The sequence below is a fragment of the Hippocampus zosterae genome, chromosome 3, assembly GCF_025434085.1.
Source record: "Hippocampus zosterae strain Florida chromosome 3, ASM2543408v3, whole genome shotgun sequence".
NCBI classification, from domain to species: domain Eukaryota; kingdom Metazoa; phylum Chordata; class Actinopteri; order Syngnathiformes; family Syngnathidae; genus Hippocampus; species Hippocampus zosterae.
In genome coordinates this window covers 5277045-5294893 of record NC_067453.1, presented here as the reverse complement: position 1 = coordinate 5294893, position 17849 = coordinate 5277045, and the positions used below count along the sequence as shown (strand labels likewise).

General features: G+C 42.8%; 3 protein-coding genes across 3 annotated transcripts in view; 1 reads left to right on the top strand and 2 right to left on the bottom strand.

Moving 5' to 3' along the window:
• The window catches only part of LOC127597715 (uncharacterized), a 166450-nt gene that overhangs the window by 66010 nt on the left and 82591 nt on the right, over positions 1-17849 (bottom strand). The window lies entirely within an intron of this gene.
• On the bottom strand, positions 2055-5505 carry LOC127597753 (olfactomedin-4-like). Its single transcript, XM_052061105.1, has 7 exons — positions 5341-5505; positions 5112-5234; positions 4810-5028; positions 4288-4453; positions 3913-4140; positions 3250-3418; positions 2055-2845 (listed from the first exon to the last, which is right to left on the bottom strand). Exons 1-7 carry the CDS (start codon positions 5392-5394, stop codon positions 2410-2412), a joined length of 1395 nt encoding a protein of 464 aa, XP_051917065.1. The 5' UTR covers positions 5395-5505; the 3' UTR covers positions 2055-2409.
• Positions 6267-11310, top strand: LOC127597690 (olfactomedin-like). The gene is made up of 5 exons (XM_052060922.1): positions 6267-6445; positions 6864-7022; positions 7185-7397; positions 9468-9600; positions 9746-11310. Exons 1-5 carry the CDS (start codon positions 6413-6415, stop codon positions 10588-10590), a joined length of 1383 nt encoding a protein of 460 aa, XP_051916882.1. The 5' UTR covers positions 6267-6412; the 3' UTR covers positions 10591-11310.

Genomic DNA, 17849 nt, shown 5'->3' with positions numbered 1-17849 from the left:
GAGTTGGAGGTTGCCATTGGCTTGTGGTATACCGAGGTACTTGTAGCTGTCCTCAATGTCTGCTATTGTTCCTTCAGGGAGTGAGACCCCTTCAGGGCGGACTACCTTTCCTCTCTGAGTCACCATCCAACCACATTTCTCAAGCCCGAATGACATCCCATTGTCGCTGCTGTAGATCCTGGTTGTGTGGATCAGGGAGTTTGCAACGAAGGCTCTTCGGGTCCTGTTCACCTTATACAACTCCAGGCATTCATTGATCCATGTATGAGGCATCGAGTCATAGGCTTTCTTGTAATCAATCCAGGCTGTGCACAGGTTGGTACGTCGGGACCTGCAGTCTTGTGCGACTGTTCTGTCAACTAGGAGCTGATGTTTGGCTCCTCGGGTATCTCTACCAATGCCCTTCTGTGCTTCGCTCATGTATTGAGCCTTTTGAGATGACTTACTGGGTTTGTCGACCTTCCGAATGTAGTTAGACAAAAAATCTCAGTTCACGTAATTTTCTTCGAGCCATGACCACTTGAACGTGTTCATCACACTCGCGTCTATTGCGCATAAGTCTGCTTGTCTGTCTACCTGCTTGAACATTACGCACGAATAAGTTTACATACAGCACTCAAATACTCAATATTCAATTCTGGACTTTGAGGCTTCCGCTGTCGGCGAAATTTGGAAAGTCCAAGGTAGGGGAATGGTGGTTGTCGTTGCTTGCGTTTGCTGTTGACGGAGCTTCGATATCTGACGTCGGTTGCGTCAGCGCTGATTGGTTGAAACCAAAACGACGCTCGCACTTGACGCACGTACAGCAGAGACCAACCGAGTGCCGTAGCGCGCTTCGCTTGAATGGTGTCGCTACAAGCAAAACAATGAACTCAAACGCGCGGTCATTCAATGTTGTCAACGAATACCCGGATTAATTTTAGGCAATTTAATTTACCCGGAGGAAAATTGAGGACAATTTAAAAAACCCGGAGGACTTTCATCTCTCTATACAGTACAACCAAAAGGAAACAAACATTACCTGCAACACGGTATGGCGGGAGGGATAGGTGTCTCAAAAATAACTGCGCAACAAAAAAAGCACCTGTTAACTGAATGGATAAAAACTTTCATTCGACAAAACTTAAATTAAATAATGACACAAAAAGCAATGTGGACTCGGAACAAATCAGGGAACTAATTAAATACACAGCACCGTAGAAAAAGGAAGAACAAAGTGAAATATTGTATAAAACTAGAAATGAATCCAGACCGTCAATGAAACGTGACTTACCCTGTGACTTGCCTGGTAGCTCTGCCTGAACTACGGCGGGAAGCTAGTGCCATACTGTGCGCTGTTGCGTCACTTCTGTCATAATTTAATGAACTGAATACAGTAAATATTCCCATCCCTGGAATTCTATGGAAAGGAATATCCTTCACCCGGAATAAAAACCTATGCATTATGCGGAGCGAGTGAAATGCATCCGTTTGAGCGAGGCTGGACACAAAGTTAAAAAAATCCAGAAGACACTTGGAGTCGGAAAGACGCAAATCTACGAAACTTTAAAAAACAAGGCATCGATTCAACTCCTGATTACAAGCTACCATCCAGCAAGGAAGCAATGCAAATGGCAACAAAAATCCTTCAGTATGCACAAGAATTACCAGACATCGGTGATCAACGGGACAGTTACTTGCAACTAGCAAGAAAACTGTATGACACGCAGGCAAACATTGTCATAAACCAAAGAATTGCATGCAGCAAAACAATCCAAAATACACGTTTTTTTCCCAAGACAGAAAAAAATAAACATTAAAATACTTTACGTATTTTACTGATGTGATTTTTTGGGGATACACCTGTATTGCAGTTTTTGTTATATAAACAGTTTTTGGACAGTGCATTTTTGTATTTTATTGATTGTGTTGTTACGCGTGCATTTTGTCAACATACTTGCAGGTTCATAAACGACATGCACCATGCTCATTTCCCAAATGAGGTACATACGGTGGCTACATATCAGTGAATCTAAGGTAAATATGACTCCGGAATGAATTACAAATAAAGAGTGTTTGGAATTATCCTTTCACACTCTTTATTGGCAAGATTAACTGTCTTAGAGACAAAGTGAGAAAGAGCAGGCTTGCATGGTTTGGACACATTCAGAGGAGACATCGTGAGTATATAGGTAGAAGCGTGATCATGATGGAGCAGCCAGGAAAAAGAGCTAGCGGAAGATCAGAGAGAAGGTTGGTAGGTGTAGTGAGGGAAGACATGAAGGCACTTGGTGTTAGAGAGGAGGATATAGTAGACAGACTTGGATGGAAACGATGTGGCAACCCCTAATAGGACAAGCCGAAAGGAAAAGAGGAAGAAGTAATTTAATGATCGAGTTACTTGACTTAACGTTTGTTGTATTTACAGTCTTATTCAAACAAAAGCTGATAGGAGACCATGTAGGCATCACAGTAGACATGCAACATCCGGTCCACTGGGCTGTAATTTAGGAAGTAGATGCTCGGACACATCTTGTTGATGAAGATGCCAAGATTGAACTTCTCCACTCCAGTCGCGGTGTCAAATGAGTAGAAGATCTCTTCCCTGTCCTTATTGACATAACGCGTAGCGTATAGGGTCCCACAGGCCATGAAGGTATTGGTGACTGCCTGCTTATAGACGGAGGTGTGCCAAGTTTGGTTGATCGTAGGCGTATCTCCTTCTTCCACTTTGGACAACATCAGGTTACCAAAGTGTTGCTCCATGCAGTAAATGAGCCACACACCTGACTCATCTGTTGCAAGGTCCATGTCAGTGTAGGGGTAGCATTCGTTTATTTGACAAAAATTCCCTTTGGAGTTAAATCTGGAGAAAAAGAGTGAAATATTTTTCGTTGACATGTTGGTTATCTTAAAGATTGCCAATACAGTATCGAACAGGGGTCACCAACGTGGTGCCTGTTCAAAGATGGTTCACCAGTCACGGGACATTGGAATTTTCTAAAAATGGTGTCGGACTGATCTTTTATAAAATATGACTGGCAGAGATTAAGGAAGCATGTTGATATTTATCCAGCTCCTAACTAAATCATTAACGTGGTCAGCGTCTTCACATATTACTTCACATATTGTCAATTAGTAATCATTGTCAAACATGTTCATCTAGCTGGTAGATCTTTGTTTGAATCAGCACCCGAGAAGTAGCTTTCAGTTTCAAAAAGGTTGGTAACCCCTGTTTGTATCATATAACAAGACAAAAGAAAAACAAACCTGGTGCCTTTGGGTAACTGCAGCGTGGAAATGGTTTTGGATGCTAAGTTGAAGCGACAAAGTCGGTCACTGTTATAGCAATTGTAGTACAAAGCATCGCCATATAGAACAACATTTGGTCCCTGAACGGTGTTGGTGGTTGGATTGGCAGGATGGATGATGAAATTATCTGCAATGAGACAAGAATGCCTTCATTTTATCGCTCAAATAAACTTGCATCTCAAGACTCAAAAGGGTCGCAGGGAATGCTGGAGCCTGTCCGAGCTGTTTTTGGGGAGAGGTCGAGTACAACATGAACTGGTGGCCAGACACTCACAGGGCTGGCCAAAAGCTGAATATTAAATATTGACAACATTATTCAAAGAAATTGCACTTTCCTCAGAAAATGCTATGAAATGCTGTCAAATTCGAACAGTGATTATATGTGAGTATATGTATATATCATTTTATTATTACTATCATTATTATTCATTTTAATACAGTTGATCCAATCTGTACGCCGCCTTTCACCCTGACTCAGTTGGGCTCAGCTTCCTTATGACATTGAAACACAAATGGTAGAGAAAACGAATGTGGAGATCTGGAGGGATGCATTTTTTTTTTCAAAAGATGTGCTTTTGAATTCCTGATGGTGGAGCGGTACCACAATCTGTAGCTGTATACCTGGTGTCTTCATTCCTACAGTCAGAGAGCTCAGGCTGGAGTATAAGGTGATATAGTTGGCATATATGTTGTTGACATTGAGAATCACCCGCCAATACCAGTTGTTTTTGCCCTTCTCGGGTTTCGGGTCACGGCCCCAGCCTCCATACTTGTGGTTAATAGTCGTTTCTCCTTTTGAGTAGTATCGAGGCCCTGTAATGTTCACAAACTTGCCTTGGGGACAAATATCTACAGAGAAAAGGGAAGTATATGCAAGGATTATATTTATGAACAATCAATCATATGCGTGAAAACACTTCTACTGATTAGGAATCAGGAGGAGTAATTTTTTTTTTTTTGTGGCTATGCCTTCAAGAGAAACTTGAAGAATCTTGCCTGAGGGCTGCGTGTCCGGTTGATGTGGGGGCCCTTGACCGTGTTCATTCTCGTTTTTGCACTCGTCCAGGGCTCTTTTCAGGCGCTGGTTGTCTTTACGTTTCTTTTCGACCTGAAGGGTGTCATATTTCTCCAACTCCCGCAGCTGCATTCTTAAGTGCATCAGCTGAGACAAAGCAACAACAAACCAAAGCAAGGACCACAAAGGTAGGAATGATTACATCGGGGAACTAAGGAAGAAAGAAACCTTCAATTGAAATGTGAAAGGAATGTCATGACACATTAAAAAATAAGCAGTGTTTTCTCTTCTGGGGATGGTAGACAATATTGGAATTCCATGCACTGTTTATTGTATTAGGTGCAGTCAAGGTCAGCATCACATTACAGTACCTCCAGTAAAAATTGTCCCCTGCTTAATGTTGTCTCGAATGAGTTTCAAAATGTCAATTGGCATTGTACGGAATGACCTTTTTTTTGGCATGTTAACTGCTTATACTCAAACTTGGCATTAACAAAACTTACCTGTTTGCCAGAGTCAGTAGTTAACTGCTCGTACTCCTGCGTGGTTGCGTTGAGCCTGTCGAGCATATTCCTGATCTCAATGAGTTCATTTTCGATCACCTGGAGGCTGACGGCGCCATATAGCTCGCCATCATCCTCCTTCTCCAGCGTTGACAAATCTTTTAGTAGTTGGGGCAGACGGAGCTTCAAACCAAGCAGCAGACTTTCAAGTTCCAAGGCCTGAAAAGAACAATCACTTTTTTTTGTGCAATAATTGACATCACAAAAACATTTTTTCATCAGCATAATTTGTGGCTCATCACCTTCTGTGCGGTGACGGTGTGAGAGCATTTTGTTGCATCGTTATTCACTGAGTTGAGGGTCTCATGAGGGAAGGTCTTCTCTTTGTTCGTCAGCTGACACACGCAGCGATCTTTTGGATTCAGCTGATCAAATAGACAATATTCAAAAAAAATATTCTCTTCAAAATCACAGCGAAATCTGATTTTAGAAGTGGAACTCGGTATGAAACTTTGGAATGATAGAGCTCACCTGCAGTGCGAAGTTGAACAGAGAACACAGGAGAATGAGCGTGTGACGCTTCATGATGGCTTACAGGAGAATGAAAACCTTCACTGAAAACCACGCATCTTTGAAAGCTGCTCCATCAGGAACACCATCTGTCAAGGTTCACTTCCTCCTCGGGTTTCACTTCAACAAATATTTTGGATGTGAAGAAAACTAAGTATGAATTTTGGATGAAAAAAAAAACTTGTTTCCCCTTAAAAGTTATGCCCCATCCTCATTTACGTACTTGGAAAATAAAGCACAACAATAAAATATTACACTGGACACTGGTCAACTACTTTTTACAACTGTTTTTAATCAGAGATTCAAGCAAACATTTTGAGATGGATTTACGGTATGTGTGTGTGTGTGTGTGCGTGCGTGTGTGTTTTTGGCACCTATTTTGAATCTGTCTTCGGTTATTCCCTAGTACATGAGGTTTTCATCCATCCATCCATTTGCTGACCCACTTATCCTCGTGAGGGTTGCAGGGACACCCTGAACGGGTTGCCAGCCAATCGCAGGGCACACAAGAGACGAACAACCATCCGCACTCACACTTACACCTCGGGACAATTTAGAGTGTTTAATCAGTCTGCATGTTTTTGGAATATTGGAGGAAACAGGAGTACCCGGTGAAAACCCACGCAGGTATGGGGAGAACATGCAAACTCCACAGTGGATGGCCAGAGCCAGAATCCAACAGTGCACCTCTGCACTGTAAGGCCGACGCGCTAACCAGTCGACCACCGGGCAGGTGTATATTTATTTAAAATGGGATGTTATTGCCTCCCCAAAAAAACAAAAATTAGGAAGCTGTTTGTTGCGCAATTATTTTGAAATGTTGTATTTTTCTCTTCAGTTTCACATCCATCTTATCGTACATTAAATCGGAACAAGAAGTGAATGGTCTACGTCGAAACAAGAAGTGAGTGCGTCAAACTATAACTTTGTTTCTTATTAAGACACACAAGAGGTGTGGGAAGAAGTGTAGTGTAGATCATAGAACCAGCTCAACTCCGTGTTAGTTCACGGCCTGACGAATTCTGTTCTCAACATGCTGTTCTTGCTACTCCTACTGGCATCCACAGTGAGTAATGTCTGTTTCATGCCGCATCACGAAAGTATCTGCAGTCATTTTTATTGTATTCCTTTTTATATTATTGTTTATTTATCTATGTTAATTATTGTGAGAATTTTGTGACACGAGGGTTGCAATGTATGATATTGTGAATGCAGGTCAATCGCAGCAAATACACAATGCAGTCATGTTAACTGAAAATGGCTCACAATGTCTTATAGGGCATTTCACAGAACATAACGGGGGACTGATTTGAAATTAAGTCATGTATTAACCAGCGTTATGAGTCTTCATTTCTTTGTCATAATAATAATATTAGTCAGCGTTATCATTGAATTTCTAGTTTTATTTTGTTGTTTTGTTTGGGGGTTTTTGTGTTTGTTGGGTTTTTTTAATAGAGCAGGCCCTACTTTGTGTTTGATATCAGGGAAATTGCCAGGTTCAGTATGTGCCGGGTCAGATGAAAAATGACTCGTGTGCATGTGAGGTGAACACCAACGTGTGGCTGTTCCCTGCAAATAAGTACGAGGCCTCACTGCAACAAGTTGAATCTTGTGATGATTCCCTTAAGAAGCTCCAAGAGCAGGTACAGTTAAAGCAGTTCTAATCTGTCGGACAGACTACTTTTAATTGAAGCACATTTGAATTGTTCATGTACACTAATCATTTTTTGGAATGCTTATTTAGGATTTGGGTTTTCGACAAACCACTTGATCTGCAGCCAGCAATCCGTATTCTTTTCCACTAGGTGCATCAGTCAAAACAGCGTCTCCCTGAGATTCATGAAGTGGTTGAGAACATAACAGGGCGGCTGGAGCCTTTCCAGTACCTACATTATAAGGGCCTCTATTCTGCCTTGTCTCTGCGTCAGTTGGGTGAAGAACTTGACAAGCTCGAGGCTGACATTAACAGCATGTCCTTTCAAGTGAACAATGATGAATCAACAAAACTCTCAAAAGAGGTATGTCAGACCGGATAGCAACCAACTAAATATAGTAATCAAGTCATTTAAAAAGTAAACCCCATGTTAAATAATTGAACCGAAAAGTCTGGAGCATAAGAACATACTGTCGGCACTACTCACTAAAAGTCAAGGAATTTTGTGTGAAATATCAGGATAAGGCGAAAATGCTCCATAACCTTCACAGGTGAACTTCGTTTAACCATCTCTAAAATTTTGAATGCACGTCCAACTACAGTATTTTCCGCACTAAAATACGCACTGGATTATGAGGCGCACCTTCACTGAATGGCTATTTTGTAATTTTTTTTCATACATTGGACGCTTCGCATTAAAAGGCGCAATCTACAATGACTCCACTAGATGGTGCTACGCTCCTTCCATTCAACTCGAGAGGCGTCCGTTCAACTTGAGAGGTGTTCATGACCGCCTCTGAAAAATGTAAATTAACTATTACCGTCCTTAAATGAAACTATGAAAATTGAAAATAATGCATCAAATCAGAAAATCAAGCGAGGAAATCACAAAATAAATTCTATATGCCCCCCCTACAGAATTTATTTTGTGATTTCCTCGCTTGATTTTCTTCGTGGTTTTATTGACGTAAGAATTAATTTATGTTTTCGGAGGCGGCCATGAACGCCTCTCGAGTGGAACGGAAGAAAGCACGGAGACAGACAAAGACGAACAGTACCTGTATTTGCTGAGACTTTGAAAACCATTAATAAAGTCTGCGTTTGATAAAATAATAAAACCACAACCACAGCTCTCCTTTTTTCAATAAATACAGGTGCGTCTTTGTCCGTCTCATTCCCTTCTTTTCTTCCGGTCAACTCGAGAGGTGTTCATAAAACCCATTGGCCTTTCCTTTATCATCCATCTCTCTGGAATGACCTCCCACTGAACATTCGGCAAGCCTCCTCGCTGCCCATCTTTAAAGCCCTCCTCAAAACTCACTTGTATTCTTTGGCGTTTGACTCAGCATGACTTAGATTTGCTCTTGATTTTACTGCTTGGTGCTTTCTACCGCCTTATTACTTATTACTTATTACTGATTCGTCTTACTGTTTATTGTATATGTTAAATCGCTCCATGTACAGCACTTTGTATGCAGCGATGGCTGTTTGAAAGTGCTCTATAAATACTGTTGACTTGACTTGACTTATCATAGCTCCAACAGTACGATAAGATAAGATAAGATAAGATAAGATAAGATAAGATAAGATAAGAAAACCTTGAATAGTCTCACAACTGAGAAATTCCCACTTCACAGCAGCAAAGTTATGAGAGGAAGAAGTAGAAGAACAAAATAAATAGGAGCTGCTGGAAAGGCAGCCACTCTCGCGGTGCCATCTTGAAGTCAAAATAACACAACAAGATGTTAGTAGTAGTTATTTATTCCTTTGTTGTGTATTCACAAATGATGAAATCTGAATATAAATTCTGTAGGGGGGGGGGCTATAGAATTTATTTTGTGATATCCTCGCTTGCTTTTCAGTTTTGATGTATTATTTTCAATTTTTGAAGTAATCGTGAGTTAACGTTTTTCGGAGGCGGTCGTGAACTCCTCTCGAGTCGAACGGAAGAAGGCACGGAGACAGACAAAGACGTACCTGTATTTGTTGACATTGTTTTAAAAAATGAACACCACAGTTCTCCTTTTGTCAGAGCCGCAACAAAAACTTATTTAAAAAAGCAGTGACACAGTTCACTGAACCAACAGCAAGTTATATAATTGGAAACATATCTCCAGGAAGGAGCCGTCGATGTATTACCGTAATGACCATACAAAAGATGCACCGTATTTTCAGGCGCTCGGTGAGCTTTTAAGAACATTTAAGACTTTTTGGTGCGCCCTATAGTGCGGAAAATATGTATGGTATTGTATGGTCATGAAGCGTCCCAATCCCTGAGTTTGTCACACCACATGGGCTACAACGCATTAAAAGAACTCATAATCGGCCACGAGACACTACGTTTGTCTATGGCTTGTCTGTCAGCTCAAAATAAGCCTACATTTGTGTAGCCAGACGTAAGCATTAACTTCACTGAACCTTTGTTTCACTGTAGGTCCAGAAGCTGCGAAGAGATGTTGACATGATGCATATGGCGGACTCAATCAACATAAAGGCTGTAAAAGAAAAACTACGTTACTTGAAAAACAGCGTTGAGTCATGCTTGTCAATCCCCAAAGATTTCAAAGGTATTTGTTGGAGCTATCAGAGTTTGAAGTTTGTGTTCATTGTGATGTTATGGCTACAAATTCAACTCAACTCAGCAGTTTTTATAGAGATGACTAATTTTAAACTGTTTACAATAGTATTTATGTCTCCTTTATTGTTTTCCAGGTCAGCAAAGGTATTGCCTTAAGGGCCTTATGATGAACATCAGTGCACCGGTCATAACTAAAGTCAGTCCATATGGTAAAAACATCATCTCTGGCTCATGGGGCCAACAAGCCTTTGCAGATAGCGAAGGCCTGAAGAACATTTTCTGGATTCAGCCTTTGCTGCACAGCCACATCTCAGGCAATATCATTAGAACCTACCAATCCTACGAAGACTTCATGGCCGCTGCTAACCACAAAGATTTTACTGTAGCTCCATCCAACATCCATCCCAATACTGTTGAAGGCCCCAGTGCCGTCCTGTATGGAGAGGCTGTGTACTATCACTGCTATGACTCTCCATCTATCTGCCGGTACGATTTCAACAGCAAGGCTGTCACAAGGGTCGAACTTCCCGGAATTGGGAAGAATCACAGAAAATTCCCTTATTGTTACTTTGACTGTCGGGCCAATAGTGATGTGGACGTGGAGGTTGATGAGACAGGGCTGTGGGTCATCTATGCCACCTTTGGTAGCCATGGTAACATCATGGTAAGCAAACTATCCTGGGATAATGAAGCTAAAATCCTCAATATCACACGGACGTGGGAAACAAGGCTGTTCAAGAAGGCAGCAAGCAACGCTTTTATGTCATGTGGTGTGTTGTATGCTACCCGCTTTTTGGATGATTACCATGAAGAGGTGTTCTATGCTTTTGATACAGAGACAGGTAAAGAGGACAACACACTCACACTGCGAATGGAGAAGATCGGTAAGGGAGTTGCCAGCCTGAGTTACAACCCAACTAACAGGCAGCTTTACATGTTTAACGATGGATACCTTCTTGCCTACCAAGCCCACTTCTAATATTTGACACAAAGCTAAAATAGTGCTACAAAAATATGCAACACACATCAAACATCTATTCCGCATGAGAGGGCTTGCTTCAAACAAGGGGTGCCCAAGAACCGTCGTCGAGATCCCCAATTCAGATCCTCTTCCAACACACCTGATTCAAATGATCAGGATTGTTATCGGGCTTCTCAGAGCTTGCTGATGAGAGGATAGTTTAAATCAGGTGTGATGGACGAGAGAAAGACTGTCTGGATAGGCGATCTCGAGGACTCGACTTGGGCACCCCTGCTCTATTTTCAGAGGGTCATCTGAGTTACTGACTACTCTGTCTTCACTCGAATCTCAGACCTTACCGTAGTCTATCACTAACCGATGCTAATGTTGTCATAAACTCATAACTAGGGTTAAAATTTGTATTAAAACATTCCTATCTCATCAACATTTTAACGAGCTCACGTTTGATGGCAATAAATCCAAAATATTGAGCAGAACGCTTTTATATTTTCACATGAAGTGGAGAAGAGTAGGAATGTGCATATACATTTTGGTGGTGTTTGGTCACTGTTTCTGACAACCAAGCAATAATACAATGCTTGCCTCCCTCTTATGTTGTAGACAGGCTGAGATGAGGGGGAGTCATGCACCAGAAGTGTGCCAAACAATCTGTGCCAAAAGTCATTAAAACACAAAAACAAATTTTCAATCATTACAGATTCTTTTTTTTTTTTTTTTGGATGTTCCGGAATTTTTACAGATCTATTATATAATGTCAATATTGAGCCCGTCCAAGTGTCCCTTTAATGAGTAACAGATTTTGACAAAAAGAAACTTGGAACATTTCTGGCAAGCTGACATTCAAGAATAATAAGATACTGTAATGTGCTTTGCTACTAGTTTAGTCGTCATTGTCTAAAAGGGAATGAATATATAAACTATACGTACAGTTGTCACTAATGTACAGAAATCACATGTGCCAAATTACATTTTTAAAAGACAGGTAATTGCTTAATAAATACACAAGATTGCAGTCTGGGTTGTCTCTTTAACTTTCTATTGCTATTCTTGGGGGCTATATTTGCAAACTTTTCTCAGGTTTTGGTTTCAACATGAGGACTTGAATGAGAATACGTCACGCAAGAACAGTAAGGTTAGTTAGTTAGTTAGTTAGTTAGTTAGTTAGTTAGTTAGTTAGTTAGTTAGTTAGTTAGTTAGTTGGTTAGTTAGTTAGTTAGTTCCGCACGTTCCTATTTGGAACATTGGGCGACGAGTTTCCTCCATTTGGTCCGGTCACTGGCGACCCTTCTTGCTCCATGCCAGCTGACACCCATCTCACTGAGGTCTTCTTTGGCAGTCTGTCTCCACGTCTTCTTTGGCTTACATCTCTTCCTCTTTCCACCCTCTGGCATCCAGTCCATGGCCACGCTTGCCGGTCTCTCTCTTGGCAGTCGGAGTACGCGGTATAATTTTCCTTCTCCTTTCAGAGACAATGTCTGACAGTTCAGCCACTCCTGCCTTCTTCATCACCTCCTCGTTGGTGACGTGGTCTCTCCATGAGATCCTCAGGATGGATCTCAGGCAACGCCGATGGAAGACATCTAACTTGTTGGTTATGTTGGCTGTCTTCATCCGTGTCTCACAGGCGTAAATCGCTGTTGGGATAACCACTGACATATAGAGGCGTAGCTTGGTGGTCGTAGTGATGGCTTTCGATGACCAGATGTTGCGGAGGCGTTGGAACACTCCCGCAGCTTTACCAAGTCTACTGTTGACGTCTTTCTTCACACCACCTGTATTTGAGATGATATGTGAAGCTGTCAATTTACTCTATGTCATGTTGGTGTAGAGTGAGTGGTTGAAAGTGTTGGTGCTGTCCGACGGCCATGGCCTTGGTCTTTTCCTGGCTAATTCGCAAACCGACCTTAACTCCGTGCTCATACAGATTATTGGTCAACTCCTGGAGTGCGTGCTGGGTGTGACTTAACAGGGCCAAATCATCTGCAAATTCCAGGTCAGCTAGTCTGCTCCCTCCCCACTTGATACCAACTTTTGCTCCTGTGATGGACTTCCTCATCACAAAGTCGATTATGATAATGAAGAGTAGGGGTGACAGAATGCAACCCTGTCTTACACCAGTGACAATGTAAAAATCATCAGTTGTGCCACTGTTGGTTTTGACACAACAGGTTGAGTTGTGGTACAATGACCTGAAGATGTTGATGTACTTGAGGGGTACACCATACAGCTGGACGATCTGCCACAGTGACTCCCGGTGGATGCTGTCGAAGGCTTTCTTGAAATCGATATAGTTGATCATGAGTGGTATCTGAAGTTCTTGGCACTGCTCTATGATGTTTCGAAGGGTAAAGATCTGTTCGGCGCAAGACCTTCCCTTCCTGAAACCGGCTTGCTCTTCCCTCAAGATGTTATCCACTTCATCTTTAAGGCGATGTAGCAGAACACTGCAGAATACCTTGCTGGGAATTGACAGCAGCGTAATGCCCCGCCAGTTATTCCAGTCTGAGAGGCTTCCCTTCTTGGGGAGCGTGACAATGACCCCACGTCTCCAGTCGGCAGGAACCTCTTCAGCATGCCAAATCAGGTTGAACAGGTGTGTAAGGCTCTCCACAACAGCATCTTGGCCATGTTTCAACAGTTTGGCCGCTATCTCATCGAGTCCCGGTGCCTTGTTGTTCTTAAGGCCCTTGATTGCTCTGGCAACCTCAGTCTCGGATATCTCTTTCGATGTAATATTAAGAGCTGGAGCTGGTGTCTCTTGATCGAAATTGAAGAGCACGGGAGGCATTGGTTGGTTGAGAACCTCCCTGAAGTGTTCCAGCCATCTTGCTTCTTGCTCCTCGTCGCTTAGAAGTGTCCTGCCATCCTTGCTCCTGATTGGCATGCCAGAGCTGCTCCTGGAGTTGGTTAGCTCCCGCAAGATCTTGTATAGGGTCGTCGTGTCGTTGTTCTCTGCTGCTTCTTGTGCCTCTCTTGTTTTCTCTTCTAGCCACTGTCTTATCCTTCCTGCAACTCTTCTTCACTGCCCTGTCCAAGAGTTTGTACTCCTCGTCTTCCATCCTCTAGCTCCGGAGCCTCCTCTTTTGTTCTCTTTTTATCTTAACCACTTTTCTTTCCTCAATCAACTTCCAGGTGTCGTCTGTTATCCATCTCTCTTTGTTGGTACCCGTCTTTCTGCCTATAACTGCTTCTGCAGTGTCAGCAATGGCACAAGAGAACATACTCCACTGGTCCTCAATGTTTGCAAGGTGTTGTGATACCTTGAGCCTCCTACTCAATTCCTCACAGAAGCTTTCGGAGAAGTTTTTATTCTTTAGCTTGTCCACCGCGTAAGGTCTCTTGGGCTGCACCTTTTTCACCTTCTTCAGCTTCAGCTTGATTTTACTCACCACAAGGAAGTGGTCTGAACCCACATCCGCACCTCTGTAGGAGCGAACGTCGAGCAATGACGAGCGCCACCTTGTGTTGATGCAGATGTAGTCCAGTTCGTTCCGGGTCCCGCCACCAGGTGAAACCCAGGTTACTTTGTGGATCCGCCTGTGCTCAAAAAAGGTGTTGCCAATGCTGAGGCCGTTGGTACTGGTTAGCATCAACAGTCTCTCCCCGTTGTCGTTCGTGGAGCTCGCAAACCCATGCGGTCCAACTGTGGCATTCAGGCCCCTTCTGTCATTATCCAGTTTTGCGTTGAAGTCTCCAATCAGCATTTTGATGTCATGTCTGGGGATCTCCTCAAGCACGGTCTGGAGCTGGTTGTAGAAGGTGTCTTTATCGTCCGCTGAGGCAGCTTCGGTTGGGGCATAGACTTGTACGATGGTTACTTTGGCATATCTGGTGTAGAGCCTTGCTGTAATAATCCGTTCATTCACCGGCTTCCATCCAATCAATGCTTTTGCTGCACTACTGGAGAGGATGATGCCGACTCCATGGGAATGGTGGTCTTGCTTCCCAGAGTACAGAAAAGTTGCTCCATTAACCATGAGGCGCCCTTGCCCCGTCCACCTCATTTCACTAACGCCTAAGATGTCCAGGCGATAGTCCCTCATATTCTTCAGCACCTGGTCCATGTGACCAGACTGGAACATTGTGCGCACATTCCAGGTGCCTACTCTGGTGTTGGTTTTGGTTCCAAAGATCGGGGTCATCAGGGGTCGGGCTTCCTGCTGGATTTCACCCGGCCCAGTCATAGATACATCCAAGGATGTGCCGTCTCTTCTTCGCCGTGGTTTACCGGAATGGCTTCCTCTCGTCGTTTCTGTAACAGGTTTTTGTTTTTACAGGGTGAGGTTGTTAACCTCACGTTCAACCCCCAACCTGGAGGACCAGTTGGATGCAGTTTAACGTCATACCCAGGACATTTTGTCTGATTTAAATGGTAAATGGTCTTTCACTTGCATGGTGCTTGTCCATCTACAGGGTACTCAAAGAGCTTGAGCACAAATGTGTGATGAGCACAAGCTGTGAAAATATTTGGTGTTTGTCAACTCAAATATAATCCAAAATTGTAATTGGAAGAGTGTTGGTTAAAATTTAAATCCTTGGGTCACAGTGATACTACGGTTTGAAACAAGCTAATTAATATTACTCTAGGGGGAAACTTATGATGTTTTTGAACTAATTTAAAAGTAATAACATCAACCCAAATCTTGAACAGAATCTTTGGGGAAGTACCTGTAGTGGCGACTCAACGATTTTGCCACCAGGGGGCGGTGCACGGTAGATTAAAAAACGGGAAGAATTAGACTTCACACAGCAGAAATACGAGATTCCTCGTGTACTCTTGTCCATTGTGCGATGACATTGCCTCAAACAAGCAACTCCATAACCGAGAAAATATACTTAGAGGCAATGTGAGCCACCTTTAATTTTCTGGGTGAATGTGTGTGTGTGTGTGTGTGTGTGTGTGTGTGCGTGCGTGTGTGTGAGTGTGTGTGTGTGTGTGTGAATGCTAGGTCTGATGTACTGTGTGTGCTACAAGGGAATATGCATGTACAAATTCAGCGCAGGTCAGGTATTTATGGATTATTAAACTATTAAAAGAAGTTGAAAGTAAATTAAAGAGTAATAACTGTCTGTCTCAGCCCATGCCTCAGTGTCCATGATTGGGGCGCATACACTGTCCAAAAATGTGGGGAGGCCTAAAACACCTTTAATTTTCTGGGTGAATGAGTGTGCGTGTGCGTGCGTGTGTGTGTGTGTGTGTGTTTGCGTGTGTGTTTCTGTGTGTGTGTGAGTGTGTGTGTGTGTGCGTGCGTGTGCGTGTTTAATTTTCTGGGCGGCTGCCGTTCAGTACGCCCAAAGCTCATAGTGACAGAGCAACTCCCTGCACACTTAGAATTAACCGGAGCAGGAAACGCCGGGCTTAGAAGTTAGAACCGAACGTAATCACCTACTCTTTACTCTGAGTGTGGTTATGCTGATTTGATGTTTCTTTGAACGGAAAATGGACGAGGGTGTTCTTTAATGAAATACAGTAGTGCGAATTTGTTGCATTTGAACTCCTGTAATCCGATCGTGTAGCCAGCTGTTCCTGCTGAAATGTCGGTATGAAAACTCAACTCAACTGTATTTACAGAGCACTTTCAAACAGCCATCGCTGCATACAAAGTGCTGTACATGGAGCAATTTAACATGCACAATAAACAATAAGACAAATCGGTAATAAAGGCGGTAGAAAGCACCGAACAGTAAAACCAAGAACAAATCTAAGTCATGCTGAGTCGAATGCCAAAGAATACAAGTGAGTTTTGAGGAGGGTTTTGAAGATGGGCAGCGAGGAGGCTTGCCAAATGTTCAGTGGGAGGTCATTCCAGAGAGAGGGACTAGCAACAGAAAAGGCTTGATCCCCTCTGAGCCTCAGTTTAGTTCTTGGTACTTCTAATAATGTCTGGTCTGCAGACCTGAGGCGCCGGGCAGGTGTGTAGGGGCGGATGAGCTCAGAGAGGTAAGGTGGCGCGAGATTATTTAGAGATTTGAAAACAAATAAGAGGATCTTGAAAATAACTCTAAAATGAATGGGGAGCCATTGAAGAGATCCCAGAATAGGAGTTATGTGCTCCCTATTGCGAGTACCAGTCAAGAGTCAAGAGAGAAAAGATGAAAATAGTTGGGGGGGAAAATGATTTCACAATGCAATGTGTGCCCGAAACCCCCGAGTCATGAACAATTCGGGTTCCTCATTAAATTTCAGAAAAAAATACCCGGATTTACGTCTATTGTGTTTCTTGCGCATGATGCCCAACATGAAGCTCTATATTAACTTCCAGCAGAGGGCTTGACAAACAGAAACTTACTTGCTAACATGGTTCAAAATTACTTTTTGGAATCAAATGCACAATTCTGCACTGTGAGGCGGACGTGCTGACCAGTCACCCACTGTGCTGCCCTTTTCGGTATTTCTAAAAATAAAACATTTTACCTACACTGTGAAATTGAGTGTTGAATTTTCATGTTAAATGAAAGGTGTCAGGGCGGCATGGAGGTTGGTTGAGCTTTTGGCACGCTGGCCGCACAATGCAGAGATGCAGGGTTCGATTCTGGCTCCGGCCTTCCTGTGTGGAGTTTGCATGTTCTCACTATGCCTGAGTGGGTTTTCTCTGGGTACTCCGGTTTCGTCCCACATTCCAAAAACATCCATGGCAGGTTAATGGAACACTATAGATTGTCCCTAGGTGTTATTGCAATGTATGTAAGCAGTATGCTTTGAAGTATTAACGACTGTGCATTTTCCCTGTGTAGGAAATTGGCATCCGTGTAATCATTGCGTGATATCATCTCCATGGACTGAGTGTTTTATTTTTATCACAGAAGACAGCGGGTAGTACACATTAGGTATGTGATTTAGCAAACAGAGACTCGGTTTATATAAACAGAGCCAAGGTGGATAAACTTGCCGTAAGTTGTAGGCTACCTTTGGATTTCTGTCCGCGCATGCCAATAAATACATGTGTACTGAGTTATGTTAATCCACTCAAGACAACCTTCATATCACCCCTCCCTCCAACAGCATTAACATGCCTTGAGATCTAATCTGTCCATATGCCTGCCTTACTGAGACATATTATCACAATAAATCCTCAGGTCGGCTGTTCGACAGTTGTAGGGCACGGCACTATGGTAACACATGATGCTAGTTTAGTGTGGAAGAACACAGTCCTAACCTGAACCCATTAACCACTTTAAATCCATTGCGTTAACGTGGGAGAAGTGTTCAGCCATGATCACTACAACGGTAGTTTGGACCAGTTTAGAACAAACAT